The sequence below is a fragment of the Chrysochloris asiatica genome, unplaced genomic scaffold, assembly GCF_000296735.1.
Source record: "Chrysochloris asiatica unplaced genomic scaffold, ChrAsi1.0 scaffold00014, whole genome shotgun sequence".
NCBI classification, from domain to species: domain Eukaryota; kingdom Metazoa; phylum Chordata; class Mammalia; order Afrosoricida; family Chrysochloridae; genus Chrysochloris; species Chrysochloris asiatica.
In genome coordinates, this window is record NW_006408532.1 from 865,451 (window position 1) to 885,115 (window position 19,665).

At 47.3% G+C, this 19,665-nt stretch overlaps 1 protein-coding gene across 1 annotated transcript in view; it reads right to left on the bottom strand.

Moving 5' to 3' along the window:
• DENND1A (DENN/MADD domain containing 1A) overlaps positions 1–19,665 on the bottom strand; it is a 469,777-nt gene that overhangs the window by 16,101 nt on the left and 434,011 nt on the right. Inside the window, exon 15 of the mRNA XM_006834747.1 lies at positions 3,036–3,124. Within this exon, the coding sequence (XP_006834810.1) occupies positions 3,036–3,124 (89 nt within the window). The remainder of the gene's footprint in view (positions 1–3,035; positions 3,125–19,665) is intronic.

Genomic DNA, 19,665 nt, shown 5'->3' on the forward strand with positions numbered 1-19,665 from the left:
GTACTGGCCTCTGACCTGCAGCCCCTTGGCCTGATCCCTTCTAACCCTAACTCTTACTGGAGGGAATTCCCCAGGCATTCCATCACCCTGTTCTGAATAACAATGGGAATTGCTAATACTTCTAGAAGAGAAATATTAACAAAATACTAATCAGCTAATGTTACCTGTAAATCAGTGGCCATGTTTCCGCAGAAATCTTTCTGGTGTGTTCTTCCAATTGCAGTCAAATGGTTTTAAGGGGCTAGAAAATCTACTCTGATTCAAGAAGAGAAATGTTGTTAAGTGCTGAGTTGGCTTGGACTCATAGTGACCCTTTTATAAGGTTTCCAAGGAGTGTCTGGTGGGTTTGAACCACCACCTTTCTGTTATTAGTCCAGTGCTTATCCTACAGTGACACATCAAGAAGTGAGAATGACATGGGAAAATTTCAGTTTGGCAAGTTGCAAGTCAACAACAGATTCAGCACAAGGACTTCCTTTAAAAATTCTAGGTCCCTCACACTTAAAAAATTTCCAAAGGTATTTGCTGAATTAATGGATGCTTGGATAGATGGACAGATGGATCAATGGATACATGCCTATCAGCTGGAAAGGAAGAAAGGAACTTCAATGGATGGATTGGTTGGAGAGCCAAAGGCTGGTGCCACGGGGTCTTAAGGAGTCCCTGAATGCTGAGCTGCTGCTGGAGACTGTGGAAACCGTCTTATTCTTGATCAGTTCTGTCTTGCTGCCCACAAGTTAATTACCTGATGTGTTATTTGGAAGTGAGAGCTGGAGCAAGAAGTCAGGAGGACTGAATCTCTCTCCTCAAGTTCAAAGATCTTGCATCTATTTCTGTCACCCAAATTCAATGCCCCTGGGTATTACTGGTAGAGACAGAGATCCGTAATTCCAGAAAACTCAGGTTAGATTAACAAGTCCATGTTCCTAGCCTGGAAACACTCCCAACAAAGGCCCATTAGGAACTGGTTCTTGCCTGCCAGCTTGTCTTCTCGAGTCTCCCAACACAATGCCGACAGATTGGTGGAGCTTGGTTCTTTCCTCCTCAGAACAATATTTTATGAGGAGCCTGTTTTATTAAAATATTTTCCGCTGGATGCTTCCTGTGTTTCAAGAAGTTGGTCTTGCCAGCTGGAGCTGATGACAGTTGAGAAAAACACATTCAAGTGCTGTTGTGACATGGCATTTGGAAGTGGAAGAGCACGGTAGGGGGGTGGGAGGGGGCAGCTTGGGAAGAGATGCAGGAAAATACTCGTGTTACACCAGAAATGTCTCTGGCATTATGGGAGAACAGCATTCTGTCTACATCATTAAAAAAAAAAAAAAAAAAAGTGACGAGGAAAGAAACCCTCGGAATGACGTCCTGACATGAACTCCATCTAATCGTGGGCCAGACCCTCAGTAAGGCAGAATCACAGATAACCTGTCATTTGTTTTCTATCATGCCTGTTTGCCAACCCAGCAAAGTAGCCACCCTGCTCCCTCCCTCTAGCTTATTTTTTCAACCCCAGAGTTGTCATGAATCAAAATAAAACACAAGGCATATGTTGCAAAAAGCAAAAACAAAAAAACACAACTAAAAGTAATATTAACATAGTTCAGACTATTCCCAGGATACTGGGCTCTCCGACACACAACAGTCATCTCCAAGCACTGAGTTTGAACAAACAACAGCATAAACATGAAAGCCCAACCTCTCAATGGGAACCTGGCTACAAAATGGGTCATGCTTTTCTGTAGAATGTGGAGTGCTGCTTGTCTGGGGTATTTTTGTGCAATGCAGGAAAATGTCTACAGGCCCATGACCCTGCATCCCAGTTTGGTGTCAAAAGAATTTGACCCAGTTTTAAAGAGGTGAATTTAAAGAAAAGTGACTAAGTTCCAAGTCACTCTAAGATCTCTTAATAGTCACTGTAAGGAGAAATCTTTAGGGTCTGTGGAATGCTGAAACTCTGCAGCATTTTCTCCACAAGGGGGCAGTCATAATCCATGCCAATCTTGGCTAGGGGTAATAGCTCTCAACACTTCCTCCATCCTATTGTACAGAGCAAAAGTTAAACCTACATCAACTCCAGGCAGCACTCTTTTCCTGATTCTGCATAACCAAGCACCCCTGACACACGCATAAAGTGTTCTCAGCAAGGTCTGAGGGGCTGGCTGTATGAAGACAGCACTCTCAAGCAGTACTATGCTATAAAGTAGAGATTCCTGGGAAAGCTGAAGTATATCACAACCATGGTTAGACCACAACGATGTCACATTTCAGACTCATTTCTTTCTTTTCTGGCTGGGACCTGCCACCTCCCTTAACTGCTTTCCCTAAGAATTTTCTCTGTTGGAAGAAGCACCACTTTCTCCAGATTGGCCTTAGAGTTGGGTTGCTCTGTGTGTCTTTAACCCTTACTCCATTCAGGCAGATCAGCTTCTGGCCACTGCTTACGTGCTACCTCATTCACATATTTCATCTCTCCAACATCTACTCAGCAGTTTACTCTAAACTGGGTCCTATACTCAGTATTTGACATAAAACCCAGTGCCTGCCCTTGAGGCTTCTAAGTCTGAGGAAGGAAAATCAGAAAAACAAGAATAGCTAAGTAAAGGCACAGGAGAGCAAAGGGTACTGATCAGGTGGAATGGCAAATAAGGATGGTCCTGTGGATAAGGAAATCTGAGCAGCAGAGATCTTGGGCATCAGAAGGCCCAGGAAAGTGGTGACTCTCCTTAAATAGGTTTCCTTTTTGACAAAGTTCATAGCTTTCTTCTGCTGACTATACCTTCTTCTTTGGAGTCTGTCCAAGACCCCTTTGGGTCTCACTACTCAAACCCTGCCAGGCCCGGCTCCCTGGCCTAGTGCTGGTGTGACCACTGCAAGTAGTGGAAGCCAGTCCTGTTCCCTGAATGACCTCTTTGTGAAATGGCCACTCTGGGCTCCATGGAAGCCTTTCAGAGGTCAGGGTTCCACACTTGGCCTTCACAAAGCACTGGCCCCATGGGTTCTCCATGCAGACAGAGGCAGGGGGGCAAGGCAGTACTCACTGCTCAGGGCTCGGGACAGATGTCCTCCGGCCTTCCACTGTGATGTTGCTCTTCGGTCTCTTAACGACATGTGGACGGGGAGGGCGGACCTGCAGGGGAGACAAGGAAAGTCCCAAGAAGGAGTGAACTGGAAATGTTGTCTCAAAACATCCTGAAGATTTGAATGTTGTTGTTGTTAAGTGCTGTTGAGTCGGTTCCGACCTATAGCGACCCTGAATGGGATTTCCGAGGCTGTAAATCTTTATGGGAGCAGAAAGCCTCATGTTTCTCCCGCAGAGCAGCTGGTAGTTTCGTACTGCTGACCCGATTCGTAACCACTACGAATCGCAGCCCGATTCGTAACCACTACGCTACCAGATTTGAATAAGTCACCCTAAAAGAGACGTTTAGGGATTTTCAAGACATGGGCTACAAGATCCCCATTTATTATGGAAATACTTCCACTTAATTTTCAGCCTAAACTGGAACTCAGTCGAGGTCCATTCATATAGGAGACGTTGTCTAAGGAGGTTGGTTTCCTCATCTACAGTATGGGGAGAGTTCCATGGGCCTCTTTGCTGTGAGGATTCATCGAGCTGTGTCTACATAGGGCCTGGAACAGAGGCCCTCATTAATGATTAATTCCCTCTGCCTTGTTCTGGAACCCAGACACAGGTATTAGAGTACAAAAAGGTTTCACTCGGATTTTATTTTTAGAGTTCATTCCCGTGCTTATTTTGCTCACTGTATGACTGAATTGCAGAATGCCTATTTTCCTCTCTAGATGGGGAAGAAACAAATAAAAGAGTATTATTTAGAAAACCATCTTTCTGTGCTCTAGTCCTCCTGAGCAGGCCTTGGCTTGGACACTGTGGCCACATTCAGCAGCACAGATCTGTATCAGGAACTTGGTGGGCATATTTGAAAAGGAAATAAATAAACAGCTTCCTAAGCTCACAGCCTAGGTTGCAATGACAAGATTTTTTTCTTTTCTTCTTTTGTCTTTCCCCTGGCCTGATACCTGTTAAAGCTGATATGGGGGTCCACAGTAAGAGACACCTTCCCTTCCCCATCAAAGCTGGCAATGTGGGTTAGCCTAAGAATTTCCTGGGGTTTTAGAAGGATACTCATCTTGTCCAATCAATATAGTTGTTGTTGTTAGGTACTGTCAAGTTCAGTTCTGACTCATAGCGACACTGTATAGGGTTGCCAAAGAGCAGCTGGTGAGTTTGAATTGCTGACTGTGTGGTTCAGACTGACCTTGCAGTCCAGTGCATTAGCCCACATGACTTTAAATTTGGTACCATTATCTTCTAACAGTTTCAGGTCCACAGAGGGGATGAGGAAAGCAGAACCACAGAAAGTTTATCTGTGAATTCCATCGCTAATAAAAATGGCCTAAACATCCCAGTGGAGTCCTGATGTGGCGCTGTAGGATAAACAATGGACTGCAAGCCGGTTTGAACCACAAGGTCAGCAGTTCAAAGTCATCAGGCGCTCCTCAGAAACCCTATAGGTCACTCACTATGAGTCGGAACTGACTTGATGTCACTTCACAACAACAACAAGAAGCCTCCCAGTGTACCAAGGGGACGTGTTTCTCTCTGCAGATGAGGGACCAAGATAGGAAGTACCATCATTGCTGGTACAGGGCTGGTATGGATGGAGAGAACACATCCATATTGTCCTGCCTGCTTTCATACCTGAACATTCCCTTCCCCACTGATGTGTGGGTGACAGCACAATGGCTTAGGAACCCAGATTGCAGAAGTTGGCAACATGAAAGGCCTTTCTAGAGTCTCATCAAGTGCTCAGGCCTCCACGTGTCTGACAGAACCACAGTTTTTCCTTTGGAGTGGGCAATCTGATCTCAGGCTTGTTTGGCAAATCAAAGTTGGGGTAAAAGCCAAGTGCATTTGACCATCAAGCTCATGGTTGTCTTTTATGCCGTCATTGTGAAGATGCAGGGGCTCAATCCATGCTCATCCTGCTTCTCTTTGACCTACATGTCCCTTTCAAATCAACAACACAAGGAAGACCTTTGGGTGGGTGGGTTGGGGTAGAAGTAGGATCTCTGAATTAGAAGAAGATGACCTTATGTTGGCTTAGCTCCAAACACAATGCCTGGTATACAGTGGCCGTGCAGTAAGATTTTGAAAAAGCAAATGAATTTGGCTGCTTGGAATCTAAGAAGCACAAGATAAATGCTACTATTATTATCATTGTTATTGAAATAGTACCTGCCACGCAGCAGACATTCAGTCAACATTTGCTGAATAAATGAGTAGACGAATGGGTATTTCTCCGATCCATTCCAGTTCGGAACAGGTTTCCCATGCCAGAACCAGAATCCTCTGGCAGCTTAGTAAACACAATCATTCCAGCCATTCACCACACAAGCAGAGTGCAGGTGGGAGGATGGAGCTGTCTGGCCCTGGCCCTGCCCTGGGAGGCCCTGCTGGGATTTCAGGGAAAGTCAGACATGACGGTCTGTCAGCCTGTCCCTGCACAAGGCTGTTCCTTGCTACAATAAAGGCGGGTTAAGAATGTGAACTTGTGGCTGAAATGGGGGGATTAAGTTTGTGGCAACTTCGACTGAACTTGCAACGTGGTGAAACATGGGGAAAAAGAACAACAGAGCTAATTAGACGAGCTGAGCTGTCAGAGTGCCGCTGAATGGCTCAGCGCCAACAAACAAAAGGAATGGGTTGGCAATCAGCAGGATCGATGGAGGAGACTGCTTCATTAGGGGCTGATAAAACAGACCGAGCTGGAGAAAAAGGGGGAGGGGAGGCAGGGAGGGAACTGGAGCTGGAGCTGGAGCAGGCGGGCGAGGGAGAGAAAGACACCCAGAATCACTCTCACCTGATTGGTGTGGCTGGAGCCAGATACAAAATTACACTCACAGACAACCACCCGAACCATGCGCAGAGCCACGGAAATATCTACATACACACGACATCACAAACACACACAGAGGAACCTGCAGAGGAGACACACACACACACACACACATACACGTGGCCTCTGATGAACAGCCAGAACCACAGCCAGGCACTGACACACGCAGCCAAAATGGTTTAATTAAACCCAAATCACAAGATGATGCCAACAAGCAGCCCATCATATTTCAGTGATCACATTCATCTTTCTGGGGTACTTAGGGAGGGTGGGGGCTGGGGACGAGTACGTGTGCACATGCACACACATGCGTGTACACACACATACCAGCAACTGGCCCCACCATCACTAGGGAAGAAAATGCTAACCAGGGATTTAGAGCTCTGTTCAAGGGAAACTTGAGGGGAAAGTTGGGAAACCAGCCAATTCCCCACTGGATTTAAAACCTGAGAAATCTAAGTTGGCAGGGTTAAATGTGTATTGAATACAAAAGCACCAACCACATTTGATTTTAATGGTGAGCAAGAAATAATAAATACAGAGCTTATAAAGTGCTTCACATGCAGGCCGACCGCAGCCTGGCTCTCCCCCGTGTGCCCCAGTCACATCCTCTTAGTACGTGAGACACTAGTGATACTTTCTTCTACTCTTTCCTTTTTCTTTCTTTTTTTTTAAAAAAGTTAAATCCCAATTCTCTGCCCACATCTGAACTCTAGCCACAGGTGCTGGGCTACAAAGCTGCGGCCAGAAAGACTGAATGGCAGGCTCTCTGATATCCCTGAACACTCCAGGCCACTTCAGCCCAGAAGGCTTTCAGCTAAGTGATCCAGCAAAACCCAGTTGGGCTCCTGGCTCCTAACATGGAAGCTTGCTGGTCTGTCCTCTTTGAAGTCCTTAGGAGGTTCTGTACCCAGTTCCTCTCAGGTTCACACCAAGCATGCAGTGGCACCCACTGGAAAAGCTTGCATGAATGCACTCTGAGTGAACAGCCCCTAGGGACCAGGGAATACAGGACCCCAGAACGCACTACTTTCTAGCACTTTCAAACCAGTCCCTTAGTGGCCCTGCTTGGTACAAGTCAGTTGAGGGGTATATATGTGCCTGTTTCATGCCAGGGACAACACTAGGCACTATACTTACCTGGTCTCATTATTCTCATCAAGTGATAAAATGAACCCATTTTATGGAAGATGAAACTAAGGCTCAGAGAAGATGTCTTCAAGACCACACAGTCAGGAAGTAGCTAAGCTGGGATTCAACCAGGCTGGACCTGTCTGACTTCCATGCCCAGGAGAGCTAGTCCTAGACATATGACCTCCTTTCACGTGCCATAAACCAAGGGAGGTACAGTTCAGAGTACCTCCATCAGAGAGCAGTAGCTGAGGCAGCTGCAACTAAGTGTTTCCTTGTGGCAACGTTTCCTGTCCCAAGTCGTCAGGGGCCACGGATGTGGCTAGACACACATTCCTCTTCATGAGTCCCCACACTGGTGAGAATACACTGAGTGAGTCCCAATGTCTGTCTTCAAGACTCAATTTGATCTAAGGAGAGCAATCCTGCCCTGAATCATGCTTTCCAAGAGAATCCCTGGGTGCCTCAGATCCTAGGTCTTTAAAAGGAATTATTGGATAACTGGATAACTTTGGTTAAAGAGGAGGTGGCTTGGTGAGGAATCTGAACCCAAAGGCTGGCTTCTCTCTTCTCATCTCTGTGGTCCTGGTTCCAAATTGGGGAAGCACCTTCTGTTTTCAGGATAGATGAGACAATAATGGATAGAAGTACCTAGCACAATTCTAGGCATTTCTGTATTCCTGCCAGAGTCTAACACTCTCCTAGAGACTCTGTGTGGCGTGCCCTGACGGCTGCTGGCTACTTTTCCCCCCTCAACTAAAGATTCTGCCCCATTATTTACAGCTTCTTGCATGAGGAGGGAGGCACCAGGGAGCATGGTATGCTGGAAAGAACAAGGGCTCTGGAGTCAGGTGACTCACTAGCCAGCTGAGGAACTTGGGTTAAGTTCCTCAGCATCCGTTTTCTCATCTCTAAAACAGGTTATGATGGCATCTGCTTCACAGACTGCTGTGAGGCTCATCTGGGATGGCGTACCTAAAAAGGATTTGCCATCTGTAAAATTTTAGGTAAATGGTAGTTACTAATAAAACTGATTGTTCCTTAGAAACTTTAAGTTTTTAAAAACCACGATGTGTGAAAAGGAGCCCTGGTAGCGTAGTGGAGTATGAAATGGGCTGCTAACCGCAAGGTCAGTAATTCGAATCTACCAGTCTCTCTGTAGGAGAAAGATGAGGCTTGATGCTCTTGTAATGATTTACAGCTTTGGAAACCCTCTGCAGGGTCTCTATGAGTTGCAACTGACTCAATGACACACCACTGCGAGGTACTTTACAAATGCTACGGATGTTTGTCTTCACCAAAAAACCCTCTAGGGTATGCCACACAGAGAAAAGTGAGAGGCAGAGAGCTTACATCACAGGTCAGTGGTGGAGTCGAGATTCAAACACAACTCTGCCCCGAAATCATGCTGCCAATCCCTGTATTGCACCTCTCACAAGGGTTCACCTAGAAGGGGCTGCCTGTCCCCAGAAGGGTTTTTGTGTGATTTTTGCTGTTTGTGCCTTCCTTCCAAAGGCAGGATATTCCAGGCCTAGACAGCGGTACTGATTGGGGGAAAGGATGCACCCATCCCACATGGCTGTTCAATAACACAGACTCCCGGCTGCCATAGATGAAGGCATCTCAGCCCCCCAAAGCCCCACGTCAGCCATCTAACTCCCCCAGAATTAGGAAAGGCAAGGAGAACAGTGTCAGAATATGCAACACACACGCAAAGAGGAGCCACCACCCAACCAATGCTTCGTGCATGCACTGGGGATTAGAAACAGATACGCGCAGTCCAGCTGGGTCACCGCACGCCTCGGCCTCTCTACTTTTCACAAGATAGAGTTGGGTACATGCATTTGATAAGGTGGGTAGAGGTGGGGGACACGAGTTTGTGGGAAACCTGATCCCTGCTGGGCAGGAGCCTGGCGGCAGGAGCAATGGCTGCCTTAAACAGTAGACGGAGAAACTCTTTTCTAGGTAAACAGACTCACCTCAAGGGTCCTGGCCACTTGCCCATTTAAAAGGTACCTGCTAAAGTTATTAGGCCTCAGCATGGCTGAAAGTCAGAGCTTATGGAAAAATGACTTCACCAATGCTTAGCATAGGCCCCACAGCCAACAGCTTTCTGTGGCATTCCTCTTTTAAAATCATGGGTTTCTTTCCTTCTCCCACCCTATTCCTAGGTGTTGGGGGGTTTAGTATGTATATCCTGCTTTTCTACCAGTACTCTGCACTTTCAGGGAAGGTGGGAGATCCACGTGAGATCTGGAAGAGGAGTACCACCTGTTTCCATCTGAGTTTCAATATTCTCTAGGCGTAGGTTCTGCCCTCGGGAAGGTACATCAATTGCATTTCCAAACCAAGATCCAGTGGGAAGGAGACCCTTGCTGCCAGATTTCTGCTTCCTTTGTGAGGAAGAGGTGGAGCATGGCTTTAAAGCTCATTGACTAGAAATATGGATCAACCTATGAAGTTTGCTCAAATGATGCACACACGGCAAAGAGACCACACGGTGGCCCCCCAGTTACCTACAGCTCTGACCTGAAAGTTGCCGAACTTGCTCAGAAAAAAGAGGGAGAGGTCTCAGAAAATGCAAGTTCAGGTTCATGCCACGCAGAAAGGGAAGCTGGTAAACCCAATTCCCATTTTTCTTTTGCAAGGCAAATTCAAACTCCCAAGGTTTAGTCAGGCTGGCTCAGGCAGTGTTAAGGGGAGGAGCAGATCCTCCAGCTACTCACGGGCCTCGAAGAGCGCTGTATCTTGGGAGGCGGCGGTCGGGTGGGAAGGAGTCTTTGTGGCTGCATTAAAGCAGAAACTTTAGACATCAGTACACACGAGATGGGTGGATGCGTTTCCACACACAGCTCGGGAAAAAGTATTTGGCCACCCAAACCAGCACCAGAGGGCCTCCTCAACACCTCCCCCACCCCACAGTAGAGTGGTCACCAGCTCTGCAGATTCCATTTTCTGGGTCTGCTCCCATTTTCAGTTCTCTAGTTCTGGCTTTGTCTCTGGCCTGGATAATGACTATCACCCCACCCTGCCCTACCCCCGACAGGGCCCCCTGACCTGATCTCCTCCCCCAGTCCCTTCTCCACACAGGCCAAGGGGACTCTCTCTAAAGTGGGACCCAACCATGTCACATCCCTGCTTCAAGATCTCTAGTGCCGCAATCCCTACCCCCATCCTTGGGCTACAAACAGCTCAAGGTCCTGGGCTGGCTTTCCAAGTCCTCCAAGACCTGGCTCCTGTGGGCTCCACATAAACCCTTCCCCCAACTGCCCACATGCCCACCCCAAGCAGACTCTTTGATGGCCCTGGGCACTTGTGCCCACACATGCAATGACCTACCCTAGCCTGGTCTGCCTGGTAAATGTGCACTTGTCCTTTAGCACTCTGCGCAGGGAGAACCACCTTCAAGAAGCCTCCCTCTGCTCCCTGCCCAGATCAGATGCTGCCTCTAGTGTTCCCACTGCCCAGTGCTCCCTGCATGTGGGAGTATCCCCCCACCAAGGCCCTTCTCCCCACTATCATTTAAAATTTCAGTCCCTTGAGGGATTCATCACTGTGCCAGTAGGACCTTGCATGGGACTTGCAAAAACATACTGCTAAGTAAATGTCTGATGAACAAGTGAGATTTGCATAGAATGCGTAGTTTTTGAAATCAAGACCCACGGATTTCTCATCTCTACCCTCCAACCCTTTATCTTGAAAGCCAAGAGTCATCCTTATAAAGAGCCTGGCATCCACATGCACGGAGCAGGTGTAGGAGATGGGCAGGCATAGTAAGGAAGGTAAAAATCCATACCAGACCAAGATTCACAGCAAATCCTGGGAGGCTTCCAGTTGGTTTTACACTATCCCACCATTGAGTTCACAAAGGTCCATCACTCTTCCATCCAGTCTAGACCTGTCCCACCCAACACAGGGCAGTGGCCACATGTGGGGAGTGTGGACTAAGATGAGCTGTACGTGCAAAATATACTCTGGGCTCTCAAAGACTTAGTATGAAAAAAGAACGTAAGATAGCTCATTGATAAGTTTTAATATTCATTTATGTTATATGGATATGTGAACATTGTTGTTGTTGTTAAGTGCTGTCAAGTTGGTTCTGACTCATATAGACCCTATATAGGGTTTCCAAGGAGTGGCTCGTAAGTTCGAACTACTGACTTTCTGATTCTAGCTGACCTTGTGGTCCATTTGAACATTAACAAATATAAATATCTTTGGGATATATTGGGTTACATAAAATATATTAAAATGAACCTCACCTGTTTCTATTTATTTTCACCACAATTAGGACAACATGCATTTGAGATGACATTTGTGGCTGCCGTTTCTCTTGGATGGTGCTGATTTAAACTTCAGTTGAAAAGAGCAATAATTTGGGTATCGAACTTGCCTTACAACTCATTTTCTAAACCCAACTCCTAGAGGATACAGCCATGCTTCAGTTGTTCCTGGATTTCTGGTGCCTAGTACAGGGTCTGTCAGAGCAGCCTAAGGGGACTTGGTGGAGAATTGGGGTCCCCTATGGCATAGACTTCTGGTGTGGCGCTCTAGAATCAGCAAACTGGACAGCAAACTATAATGTCAGCAGTTCAAACCCACTAGTTGCTCCTTGGAAACTCTATACAGGGTCACTATGAACGGAACTTACTCAATGGCACTTAACAACAACAACATGGCATGCAGAAGAGGTCTGCTGGCAAAGTGGTTAAAGTGCTCAGCTGATAGTGAAAAGGTCAGCAGTTTGCACTCATCAGGTGTTCCATGGGAGAAAGATAGGACATTCTGCTTCCGCAAAAATGTCCAACCTTGGAAATCCTAAGGGGCAGTTCTACTCTGTCCTACAGGGTGACAACTGGCTATGAGTTGGAGCTGATTAGATGGGCAGTGGGTGGGTGGCACATTGATAGCAGAGGGGATGGAGATACACTATGGCTTCCAGCTCCTAGGCCATAAGCAGGGAGTGTGGGGTGGCTGCAGGCATGGTGACCTTTCTTCGGTAGAGGCTACCTAGTGTTGGGGACAGGGGCACTGTCTAGAGAGATGGGTACTGTCACCCAGTGAGCCATACCTTGTGGCTTACAGGAAATGTGCAGGATAAAAGGAAACTGAGTCAGTATACGTTTTTTTGTCGGAAGGAAGTAACAGGACTGGGCGAGCCTTCCCACCGTGAGTGCACAGGGTGTCCCCTGAATGACGAGCAGATACCCCCTCCAGAACATGCCACCCCCAACTACCTCTCTGCTTCTCTTGTGCTTGTCCACTAGACTTGTGGTAACTCCTATCCCACTCCAGTGCGCTGCTCCAGTTCAGGTCTCCTCATTTCTATTTCCAGACCTTCTGGTTAGGGCAGCAGTGTGGTAGGGTGCTTAGGAGGGAGTCTCTGGGGTCAGACAGTCAGCCCATTGCTTACTACTGTGTTACCAAGGACCTGGTGTTTGATCATTGCAAGCCTCACTTTCTTCATATGCAAAGAATGGGTAGTACCACTCCCTACTGGAGAGGCTGTTGGGATGATTCCTGTTAAGATGATGTCTGTCAAGTTCTTTGCACAATACTGAAAAAAGACATTAGCAACTGTTACCACTAAGGAGCCCTAGGGCTGTAACAATAGTTAAGCACTCAACTGTCAACTGAGTGGTTCCAGCGTACCCAGTGGCTCCAAGGTAGCATGTGACCTAGGGATCTGCTTCTGTAAAGACTGTTGTAGTTAAGTTCCGTAGAGTTGGTTTTGACTCATAGCAACCTTGTATAGGATTTCTGAGGAGTGGCTGGTGGGTTTGAACCACTGACCTTGTGGTTAACAGTCCAGTGCTTATCCTACAGCACCACACCAGGACTCCTGTAAAGATTGTTGGTTGTGTGCGTTCAAGTTGGTTCCAATTCATAGTTAATAACCTCATTGGAGGTTATAAAACCTTTACAGGATTGTTGTTGTTTAGTGCTACTGACTTGGTTTCCACCCATAGAGATCCTTAGGGTTTCTGAAGAGCAGTTGGTGAGCTTCAACCACCAACGTTGAAGTTCAAACTGACTTTGCAGTCCAGCTCATTAACCCACAACGCCACACCAGGACTCCTACAGGATTAGAAAGTCTCATCTTTTCAGTTAGCAGCCCAACTCATAACTCACTACTCACCAAGGCTTTTCCTGTGAAGATTGTTATTATTAAGTGCCATACAGCCTAGGAAATCCTATGGATCCTGTTACTTGGGCTGCTGCAAGTTGAAAATTTACTACCAACATTGCCATCACCAGCAGAATCCATGCCTTCAGCATCTGCCCTTCCCAATCCACTGGTTCTTAAGTGGATTTTAAATTCCTTGCTCAACCATGCCACTGCTAGCTTATATCATCTTAGGGCCAGAAGCTCACAAGGTGTCTTGTGAAAAATAGCATCTTGGGAGATGCATTGTATAAGAAAAAAAAGGGGGGTTTCCTGGCTAGAAAGTCTTGAAAATTCTGTTTACTGTCTTGCTTCTTTTGGAGATTCATAATGGCTGTGAGCACAGCAAAGGCTGCCAAGTCTTGGAATTAATACCAAACAAACAAAACATCAAAAGCAAGTGTACAAACACCTATTAATTTGCTTTAAAGTTTTACGTGTATTCCCCAAATTTATTTGGACACAGACCCTCTTTCCTGTAATACCCATTAATATCCTTTGAAAAATGCTGCCTAATGATAAATAAAACAGACACAAAAGGTCACACATGTATGATTCCATCTATATGAAATACCGAGAATAGGTAAACCCATAAGGCCACGGAGAGGGGAGAGTTGGAAGTAACTGCTTCATGGGCGTGAGGGTAGATTTTGGAGGGATGAAAATATTGCAGAGCTAGTGGTTCACAACACTGTGAATGTACTAAACACCATTACACTGTATACTTGGAAAGTGGTTAATTTTATATGAATTTCACCTGCATTTAAACAAATGCTGCCACAAGTATTTCAGGTTCTAGGCGCTATTCCCTCCTGTACCGGCTGTTTCAGCCTTGCTCAACCCCTTGTTGAATACCTCAGGATCTCTCTTGTTTCCATTTCCTTGTGGATCCTATTTATCCTTTATGACTTAAACACCACCTCTTCCGGAGGCCCACCTTGCCTGCCACCCATTCCTGAGCAGTGTAGGGCAGCACTTAGCCCAGTGAATTATCATTATCAATGTACTTGTCCCGTTTCTCTCTTGACCCTGGGGGCAAGACTTGGTAGCTAGCAGGTACTCAGCAGATGGTCAGAACAGGCTCCACGGCTTACAATCAGCACCAGCACCACCACCACCACTTCCTGACACACAGAAACAACAAATGACAGTTCTCCAGGTTCTATAATTAACTGATTTTCCTTTGATCAGGAAGTGCTGGTTCTTCTGTAATTGGATTTACAAATGGTGGGAAGAAAGCAGTTTCAGTCATAGCCAACCTAGTTTAGCAGAATAAATCAGGGAAGGGGTGGGAGGTTAAAGATACCAAGAAAGGGTAATATGGTCCAAAATGTCCAAATAGATACAAACAAAACTTGGCACATACACCAAGAATAAGGAGACACTGCCCTTCCTGACATGGGGGATGGGCAGCTTTCCAGTAGTACCAAGGGAACTAGTCATCATAGAAAAGAGGCAGGGAGAGGAGACTGGGTCCAGACAGGGATTGGATTCATGAGTTTTGAGCATATTCCGATGCAGGAACACATCATGATGTGCCCTTCCTGTGGCAGTCACCAGGAGGAGAAAGGTGAATTCTCTGAGGATGTGCATTAAAGACCCCCCTGGGATAGGGTGCGGAAGGAGAGGAGACAGTTGCACTAATTATCAGGACATCCAGCCAAGGACTGTAGGGCCCCTGGGGACAGCCATGAGCCTGATGACAAGCAGGCATCTGGATGCTTACAGCAGATCTGACGTTGATCATGGGGGGAGTGGTCTGAAGTTATGAGTAGAACATTTGACCTGTGGAGATTCCTCCTGATTACACCAGAGATGGGGTTTCTGCTTAGCTTGCTAGCCCAGTGACCTTGCTCAGCCAGTGGTGTCCCCAGGCCTCAGTGTCCTCATCTGTGAATGTGATCATGAGGGTCCCACTGAAGGGATGCCAGGCCTAGCACTGCAGAGCCAGGCTCCCAATGAAGATGCTTCTGCTTCCAGGGGAGTGGAGGTGGGGCTACTAGATCACGGTGGCTGCAGTGCTGGGGGTGGATGAGAGTTGGGGCAGGGATGGAGGAGATTTCAGTCCTCTGGGGAGAATTAGAGCAGGTCACAGGAGTGAGTGGTGGAGGCTAGGGGGAGGGCGTGGAGAGAAGGGGGAAGCCTGGGAAGGTTCCACGGGCTTGGGAAACTGGACCCAGAACTCACAATGTGGGTGAGTGTCTACGCTCTTTTCCACCTGACTGTGAGCTCTATTAAGGCAGAGACCTCATCTGGGGGGGGGGGGTGTCTCTGCAACCCAGCCCACAGACCACACCTTAGGTGGCAGGGAGCACAGCCCACCATGGAGAAAGAAATAGATTAGGGAGACGGTGAGAAGACTGTGAACCCAGCGCTTTTCTTACCATCATGAGAGGAGGAGGTAGAACCAGGAGAGCCTTAAAGCAGAGGATGCAGAGAATGGAGTGGTCTGGGGACCTGTGCACAGAAAGCACATGTGATCCCCAGTTCTCTGGCTGGATCAAGATGTACCTGTACTGGCTGCTGCTGCAAAATGTTTGGGCCTTTGGAAATGTTTGGTGAGAAGAATTTAATTCAACGGTTTACCTGGTACTTCCTGAGCCTGGCCATGGCAGGAGGGGTCAGGTAAAGACTGGAGGTTTTGACAGGGCCAACAAGGGTGCCTGCCTTCCTGAAGGTCAAGTCTAGTTGGGGGAGGGGGGAGCAGAGTCACCATTGCAGAGTGGAAGGGTTCCCTCCATGCATGTTTATGGAAGACCAGGGATTCAGAGGTGAGGGAGACACAGTCCATACCCTTAAGTAATGGATAGTCTGGTGGGTCAACCTATATCGTGAGGGAAAAAAATCTTTCTTTGAAAGGCTAAAATCCCAAGAAAGGCACTTTGGATTTGAAAGGCTTATGTCTTGATTCTGTCATTTTTTTAGTCGGTGAAATCTTAGCTCTGTCACTTGGGCAAGTAATTTAGCTTTTCTAAGTTGCAGTTGGAGTCCCGGTATGGTGCTGTGGGTTAATGCGCAGGCTGCAAAGCCATTTGAACTGCAAAATTAGCGGATCAAGCTCACCAGCTGCTCCGTGGAAACCCTATACAGGGCCGCTATGGGTCGGAACCGACTCAATGGCACTTCACAACCACCACAACAAGCCTCAGTTAAGGAGTCCTGGTGGTGCAGAGGGTTAAGCACTGGGCTGTTTACTGAAAGACCGGTGGTTTGAACCCAGCATCTGCTCTTCTATAAAGATTTAGCCTCAGAGACTCGATGGAGCAGTGGTCCTTTTCTTTAGATTAAGTCTGTTGATTCTTCTTTAAAATGGAAATAACTCTGGAATCATTAGCACTGTTGTGACTATTGTATCAGAGTGTACAATTAAAGCACGGTCTGATCCATGGTTCTGATGATGAAATGGGGCCATATGATTCTCTGTCCCGTCACATTCATAAATCTTTCCAGAAAAAGCCTGTATGGATGTGGGGACTTTGGTTTTCTGAGGGAGGATCGATTGGAGACTAGATTTTAATAATACTCTCTTATATCTGATACATTTTCCTTTCAAAGCATTTCTACATCTCTGCTCTCCTTTGTACTTTCACATCCTCCTGGTGAGGCAACTTAAGGATAAAGTGCTTTCCTGCTATAGAGACAGGGAACAAGAGTCCCACAGAGGATAAGGGACCAGCATGAAGCCACATGGTTAGTGTGGGAACTAAAACAAGCAGGGATTCTTATTACACGGTGTTATTTGTCAAGTAACATTCTCAAAGCCATTTACAACCCTTTCTGACATGGTTTTACTAACCCTTCTCCCTTCTGAAGTTAGCAGCTCTGATTAGAAATATGTACCTTACAGGAAAAATAAAGAGGGTGAGGGACAGCAAGAGATTGACGTCAATCTCCTTCTTTCCTTATCTGAGCATCTCTATCCAGTGTTGCTCAAAGGAGGGTGAGCTTCAGTTGTTCACTCATTTAAGCAGTGGGGTCCAATCTATGCCAGCATAGGGGTAAGCCAGTGAACAGGATATGGTCTCTGCTCCCACTCTGGTGGGCAGGATCAGAATGCAAGAGGGATAGATGGATGCCTAGGTCTGCTGACTCTTATCTTGCATGAAGGGGGTAGGAAATTCAGTGCCGTTTCCTCAAGTATGAGACCTGAGTTGAGACACAGAGGTCAACAGCATTCTAGGCAGAGGGCACAACTTGGGTGAGCAGGCATGGTACATGGTTTTGGGGAACCATGGTAGTTGAGCAAAGCTAGAGCAGGAGTGAATATGAGGCTGGGAGCTGGAAGAGTTAAGGGGTCAGATAATATAGGACCTTGAATACCAGGATAAGAAGTTTGAATTTTGTCCCTAAAGCAGTAGAAGGAACTTAGGGAAGGACATAGTCAGACACATATAGAGACACCTTGGTGTCCTTGGTGTAGAAGATGCATAAGAGGAAGTTGGGTGGCCCTCTAAGGACAAATACTCCCCTCCAGTGAGTATCCACTCCCTTCCTGCTTGGACTTCCATACTGTCAACTCACCACCTGGCCATGAGGCTGCTGGGAGACACAAACACGGAGAGGGTAAGTCTGAAAGTGTGATTGACGTGGAGGTCCTGGAGAAGAGAGGGGCTCTTTGGCCTCTGCTGGCCCTCGGCGTTTGTATCTGTCAGCCATGTGGGCCAGGTGAGTATGTTCATTGGATATGAAGCCCACATTTATGAGTACAGCATCTGATTTGCAGTTAATTTGTTGATGCAGCAAAACACATTGTTTCCAAAAGGTCAGGGGGGGAAGCCGTGTTGGAATATCAACTTAATTACCTGGGCGGCATGGATGAGCGGGCGCCCGTGCAGGGCCGTGGGTGGAAAATGCTCGACTGCCAGGCGCTGACTCGGGGGCAGAGAGTGAAGTGTATACTTGTGGGGGGGGGTAGGGAAGTGAGGGAGGGGGTTCATTCCTGCAAGGGGCTCCAGGCTGCCTGCACAGTGGATAGAACCAAGGCACATGCTGTCTGCCTGTGTTTCTGGCACTGAAGCAGCTGCTGGCATACTTGCTGGCTCAGGGGTTCCTCAAGCAGAGAAGGGTTATTACCCCGTTTTACAGATGAAATGAGGCCAGGATTGACCAGGGTCATATACAGCAAGTACATGACAGGCTTTCAGAAGAGCCCACTGCAAGTGAATTATGGGCTAAGGCAGAGGGCCTATGATGTATGTGTTTGGTAGTGGTGGTGGTGGGGTGAGCAGTGAAGTGAGGACACACACACACACACACGATCATCTCAGACCCTCCTTTCAACACCCCAGTGAGGTCAGAATCAGCACCCCTATTTCACTGCTTGGAAAGTGGGCTGGAGGCAGGCATTATACAAGGCCATTACTGTCACACAGTGCCATCCAGTTGGTTTGGGCTCATAGGAACCCTGTATACTGTTTCTGAGGCTACAAATCTTTGCAGATGAAGAAGGCCTCATCTTTCTCCCATGGAGCGGCTGGTAGGTTTGAACCACTGACCTTGTGGTTCATGTCCAGTGCTTATCCTACAAGGCCACCATGCTCCCCACATATGGTTACACAGAACATGAAATGTCAAAGTCATAGGAGAGACAGGACCAGTGGTATGGGGAAGGGGGTGACCCAACCAGCTGAAGGAAGGACCACATATGCAAAGCTGGGGATGGGGATGGGCTGGGGTAACCTGCCTAGAGAGGCAGTCAGCCCCTGCAACTCTCCTTTGACGGGACAAGAAAGGTGGGGTGTGGCATCTAGAAGGATGAGAGCTGGCTTTGAGGCTGGTCCTAAAGGAGGTAACTGATTCTTTGTATCTGAATTGTGTTCTGAACTGTTTATTCCCCTTCAGATCCCCACCTGGCCCAGAGGCCCTGGCGTCTCCTAAGGAAGCTGGACAGATGCTGGGGATTTCTCAGTTTGTTCCAGGTACATTCATTCCAACCAGATACACTGCCAGAAAGGGAGAGGTTGAGAGAGAGAAAATTCACAATTAAACCCTATCACTGCTTAACGAGGCAAGAGTTCACCTGGTTAATTTTCCTGGCTAGTAGCCACATCAATGCTCTGACCTATGTATGAAACGGGCCCAGTTGGGAGGGGAAGACAAAGCTTTCTGTAGCTTTACAAAGGGCCTCTGGGCTGAGAGCAAGGCTCCTCTACTCTTCAGGACTGGAAATCCACTATTATGCAAGGTATGGAAATAAAAAGGGCTTCTTTTGATATGTCTCCAAAAAGGAGTGCATTGAAGTGATATTTTTGTGGAGTGTCTCCTTTGAAATGCCCAACCAGCCCTCTTAGGCGCAGCTCTCGCCGGTCCCTCGACTCCTGTCATTATTTCCAATCCTCTTCGTCCAGCCTTGACTAGCGCTGATCCTGCTTGTTGGGGAGGATCAAATGCTTGCTTCCGCTTCAGGTTTTCAGTGAGGACAGCGGGAGAAGCCCAGGCTCTGGTGATGCAGTG